At 36.0% G+C, this 5,921-nt stretch overlaps 1 protein-coding gene across 2 annotated transcripts; it reads right to left on the minus strand.

Annotated features, from left to right (window-relative positions):
• Positions 1 to 3,667: 3,667 nt before the first annotated feature.
• LOC116177985 lies at positions 3,668 to 5,497 on the minus strand. 2 transcript variants are annotated; one of them, XM_031497190.1, is made up of 2 exons: positions 5,345 to 5,497; positions 3,668 to 5,291 (listed from the first exon to the last, which is right to left on the minus strand). In XM_031497190.1, the coding sequence occupies exon 2, from the start codon at positions 5,279 to 5,281 to the stop codon at positions 3,806 to 3,808; it is 1,476 nt and encodes a 491-aa protein (XP_031353050.1). In that variant the 5' UTR covers positions 5,282 to 5,291; positions 5,345 to 5,497; the 3' UTR covers positions 3,668 to 3,805. The 2 variants fall into 2 exon arrangements, with proteins under 2 accessions (XP_031353050.1, XP_031353051.1); XM_031497191.1 differs by having other exon boundaries at positions 3,668 to 5,301.
• Positions 5,498 to 5,921: the final 424 nt, after the last annotated feature.

Here is a 5,921-nt window from a genome sequence, read left to right on the forward strand (position 1 = left end):
AATGAACCTATTAGCCTGCAGGTTCATTTGTGCTTGTAGTCAAATTTCTTGGCGAATTATGGGTACTCAAAAGTGTCGCACTACTGCAGCTACTGAAGCGCACGTCCCAATAGTCATCAGGGACTTTCTTTATCATTTGGTCAAGAATGAGTTTTTTTATGTACCGCACTAACATAAAGCGAGAAAAACCGGAACTATAAGTTAGTCTTAATTGTAACCACGACAGAGCTGGACCGATTATTTTGTAAATCGTAATAAATCGATTGGAGTATTTCATAAGTGTAACAATATACTGACTTGTTGCAGAAATGAAAGTAACGCAAAACTTCACCATGAACCTATATGAACTGAATGAACAAATTACCAAATCATCAAAGCTAAATCAAGACATCTCCTTCATGCAGACTAGCATTGTTTAAAAATTGCTGAAATAAACATTCTGACACTGTTGTAAAATATAAGCAAGTGTAATTATGTAATTTAAATGAATTGAGGCAGTAATTTTCCAAAAGCTGCCGGGCGTTCACATTGTGCTAGGGGTTCCCCTCACACCTCGAAATTTTATTTACAGGCCTGCGCTCTCAGCACTACCTGGCCTCCTTACCCAGCACAGGCCTGTTCACAACTCATGTATAGCACATAGATTCTAAACCGAAGTTTTGTTTTAGCAAATAATTCCGCCCCTGGAATAGATAACTCGCCCCTTGTTCGAAGTCAACTTTTTCGACCCTCGACCCATATATTGGTACCATTGGATTCCATCACACCTATAAGCACCTTCTCCGAAGATTTTCATGTATGCTAGCCATCACAACTTATTCTCACAAACTTTCGGCAGTGTACATTGTTCACTCCTTTGTTCACGTCTATCGTAAACCCAACAGGAACTTGATCACTGGTTGTCATCTTCAGCCTCAGGTTTAACAATTGTAGTTTTTTCTTCCTTACCATATACGTAGGTCATGTTTACAATGATGGTCGCTGCACCCATCGAACCATGAGAGAGTGCATATTTTCATTATTTCTCACTTCGGCATCGGTGTTAAAATTACACTAAACACAATTAAATCGCTTATAGAAAGTTGGCATATCAAATTTTATAGAAAAAATGAAACGCATCTCCTTTTATTATTATCGACATTATGGCGTCTCAATAACGTTCTAGAAGATTGGTAGCAATAATAAATTACTTCATTTTAAGATCGGAGACCACGTGACATTTTCATTCGTAAACAAACAGTCCAAGTTAGACGACTCTCCGCGGTGTTGCCACATTCGTAGTACCTTTCTTTATTCATCACGGACACAAGATTTTTATAATCACGCGCCATCTATCAGGTAAATCTTATTTTGCCTCTAATCAAAGAGTAGGTTGCTCTTTGCTCTAATTTCGTTATTGATTTTTACAATTAAATTGGCTGGTGATAATTATATCCGCAATGTATACGTAAATGGCGCTATTTAAATTGTTCAAAATAATGATTTCTAACAACAAAGTGTAATGTTCCTAGGGGTCTATCAAGCCGACACGGAAAACGTTGACTTACCCTATACTTACCGTTGGCAACTCTGGCAAGAAACTACAAGCAGAGCCACCTACCCTTCAAGTCAAAACGATGGACGTTTCGCGGTAGTTTTCATTTGGATGGCAGTCGGCTCGATATGGGTGGCACGAATGGACTCCTACGTTGTGTAATCGGTTCTTTTATGTGTTGGGACGTGAGACATAATCGGGAAGGGAATTAAATAAAAGACAGAACTTTTGTGCGTAAGAAATGACATGAACAAATAAATAAATTACGTACACAACAAGACCATGCCAAGGAAACCTTCTACGGGATTAAAACCCTCGCATAGGCCGCACAAATACATGAAATAAATCACCGACAGCAATAAAATGCAAGAAAAAATGCACATAAATAAAACATCTCAAATTGTATGATAATCAGATAATCAAATCAAATGCAATTAAACAAGTTTATAAAATCAAAACACAAAACATCATAAATGCAGTGGAAAACATGATAAATCAATTCAGTAGAAAAACACATCAAAATACCTGTACGATCGATAGAGATCACAACTCGTAAAATAATAAATTGCAATAGCAAGTATTCATGTGAAAATCGATTATCGCTCAAACAGAACATATTTTAAATAGAGGAAATGTTAATGAGAGGGCCCCCACTCGTATTGCTAAGATGTTAAGAACTACAATCCGCACAAGACGAGTAGGCAACAGATACAGCGAAAGAATAAACTGCATTAGGTACCTACTCCACGGAGACAGCGAATGACCCACTCGCACACACAAACATCGAAACATCAAATAAAAGAGCCCTCCTTCGTATAGCTAACGCACAAGAACTGCAGCGCGCCACGAATCAGAAAGTAACAGATACAGCGAACAATCAAACTGTATTAGGTACTTCCCTCACGGAATAGTTACGGATCAATCGGACAGAGCAACATCGCACCGATAATCACCTCCTCGTGAATATAGAAATAAATAATTAAACAAAATAATGGCATAATCATCTATACATTATAACAAACACGATTCATCTAACGGTACTTACTCAAAACAAAGGCATGGAGTACGCCATGATTTAGATATCGTAGTTTATGCAAAATCAGCAAAATGTAAATAAGTAATATCAAATTGGCAAGAAAGTCAATGATTAAATCTAGTACAAGAAAGAATAAAATGGTTACTACCTATAAATACACCTTTCAAAACACCACCACCAGAATAATCAAACATTTAAAAAAAAACGGAAAGCGTGTGCCATCTTCTCCATTTTCCCCTAGCTTCGTTACGAAAATCCCCTAGTATTCGGCATCTGCCCAAAACGGTCATTGGTTATATACAGAGCGTATTATATTTTTGTTTCAGATGTAAACATGTGTTGCCTAACCATCAGGGTGGATTATCACAAAAGTTTATATCAAAATATTCATAAATTTAAAATTTTAATGAAATAGCACCGTTTACCGATAAATTAGAATTACGATGTCGAAAACCGCATGAAAATCGAATTAAAAATAACGAAGATATAGCGAAAATCGCACATTATTGGGGTATACAATCCTCTTAAAACGATTGTACAGAAATAACTATTAAAAATGCTGCAGAAGAAGCAACCACTACCTCAAAAATCCAAAAATGTATGCAAAATGGCAGAGCTGGGAAGTAATCGATTACAGTAGTATTTAATTACTTTCTGAGTAATCAGTAACTAAAAGTAATCGATTAGAATTATTGTAATCAGTAATCGAATACAAATTTTCTGAACTAATCAATTAGTGTAATTAAATACTTTTATGACAAAGTAATTGTAATCAGTAATCGATTCCTTTTTTTAAGTAATCATCCCAGCTCTGCAAAATGGTATTCTGTAATGATGTTACAAGAACCAGAATGTATACCTTGCCAAATAACCTTCAATTATAAAATTATGTTTGAGACTTCATTGTATAACTACAAGTGTAACTACATACCACTTTTTGTCCCTCTTGTCTTTTAATTCCTCCCATACATTGATAAAACACCATATTTGTTACCATAGTGACCAAATTAAATTTAGTTTAGTGAAGTGTCTAGGCCAGGTAGATCTAGCACTTTACAGACCTTTGAGTTGGGTTGTGGAGTCTTTCTTAGCTGGTCTGAATTGCATACAAATTTTATTGAAGACGGATTAAGTAGGTATTACATTACACAGCAAATTTAATACTAAATACAGAACTTAATAATACATTCCTAGTTTAACATTAAACAAAAAAACAAAAATTTACAGGACAAGATTTACTCAATAAATGTTATAATAGCAGTAAGACGGTAATATTCCTTAAAACATAACGGAAACCCTACAGTCTCATCGTCATTATTAATATTGACTACTCGATACTTATTGTAGTAATGACTTGCAGACCTTAGCCTACAGTGCTCATGAGCAAACATAATTTTCACATTAACTCCAGATGGTAAAATACTATTTAAGGACCACTTATCACCTTTGGTTGTAATGGCACACGTAAACAAGACAACTTTATCCCCTATGTTAGTAAAATAAGATTTTTCAATGACATTACCCGTAGAAGAAGCATTTCGATTAAATAGTTCCACAAGAATTCTATCTGGCGAACAATATGTAGCATGAATCTTTAAATGCCTAATAAATAATTGAGATTCGTTATAATTGAAAATTCTATTTTCGCAAGAGGTATAGAAGGGGCATAGGTATGTCTTAAATTTGCATGTTTCTATGTGAACAGAAATGTCTGCCAAGTTACCCAAGAATGGACATCCTCTCCAGCAACAAGAAAAATTTGTACTCGTGCTAAGTGTAGATTCATGAACACCGGTATGTCCCTCACAACAGGCACCACAAAGACTAACATCACTATCTGTAAAGTACAACGGTGGAGATACTAACAATCTACAGTTATTACATCGGAGCCACTCCAAATTTACTAATTCTTCATGCAGTATATTCGATAATGTATTTATATTACTTACAGTTGCTGGCTTATGAACGTGATTTTCATCACTGTTAACAATTAAAGTAATTGAAACTTTAAAAACTAAAGATGGTGGATTTGCTAATACACCGAGATATTCCTTCATTTCCAATTTAATACATTTTGCAACGTCTATGTCACGAGTTTCGTAGAGACTGCACAATTGTTGTGAAAGATTCAAGCTATTATCGCTATCGGTACCACTTATTATTTGCAACTTATAATAAATCGACTCCTCCTCGTTTGATATGTACGCAATCTCAATCTGCAAGCATATCGTGGAGGAATCATACAAATACTTTATAATGACTGTAATATCATCGTGCACCATCAACAAATTACACCTAGCATTTTCATTCAAATTAATTCTAAATTGTCCGTCATTATTGATTAATTCTCTGTGGTATTCCTCAAAATGTGTTTGGAGCTCCAAAGCTAAAAGTGATGACACACACAACAGTGAGGGACAGTCCAATGTGCGATAGCGGCATTTCCTTTCATGCTCAATGATTGAATTAAACAGCAGACGCTCCTTACATCCTTGCTTATCAAAGCGACATGGGAAAATGAAATTGCTCATGGCCTTTTCATAGGCGACTTGTAATACGGCTACTGTATCTTTTTTATAGCATCGCCCGCAAATTAACTTGCCATTATCCTCCGTAACTGGCCCGCAGGATAGGTATCCATCACAAACGGAACACAACAACGTGTTTACGACATCGGACGGCAAATCGTAGACCAAACTATTGGAACTCATATTAATAGACCTGGAATGTACTAATTGGGTTGGTTGAAGTTTGATACGATATTTAAAAATTACCTCAAAAGTAAAAAAAGGACCTAAATACCAAAATACGTAACTCCAATCACACTTAGGAGAGAAAAAAGCCTAGTTTCAGCAAATTTCAAACTGATTCAAACTTTTTAGGTTATGATTCACTAAACTCCCTCGCCACTGACAAGTAAAGGCGCGTTTAGACGTATCCAGTATTGGCGCTAATTCTTGGCTGACAAAAGCATCATTATAAAGTCACTAAATACAGCGTGTTTCAAAATGAATAGAGGGGTTTCAACATGTTATAATATTTGATAGATGAAACTTACAGCCACAACACAAGTGATATATCAAATGAAAGAGAAACTCAAACAGTTTTTGTTTGTTGGCATCAGTGCGTATGTTTCCGCCGCAATCCGCTAGAAAGCGCTAATAGCAAAGATGGCGACTAAAGAACAGAAAGCGTTTTGTGTTTTACAGTTTGCAAAGACGGAATCTGTTGTTACTGTGCAACGTGCGTTCCGGATTAAGTTCGGTTGTGCTCCTCCAGGTGATAACAACATTCGTAGATGGTATCATCAGTTTCAAGACACTGGCTGCCTTTGTAAAGGCAAGAGTACGG

Source organism: Photinus pyralis, unplaced genomic scaffold (assembly GCF_008802855.1).
Source record: "Photinus pyralis isolate 1611_PpyrPB1 unplaced genomic scaffold, Ppyr1.3 Ppyr1.4_LG8, whole genome shotgun sequence".
NCBI classification, from domain to species: Eukaryota; Metazoa; Arthropoda; class Insecta; order Coleoptera; family Lampyridae; genus Photinus; species Photinus pyralis.

Excerpts from the sequence above, each read along its gene's own strand:
- LOC116177985 (XM_031497190.1), bottom strand. The coding sequence starts at position 5,281 with ATGAGTTCCAATAGTTTGGTCTACGATTTGCCGTCCGATGTCGTAAAC.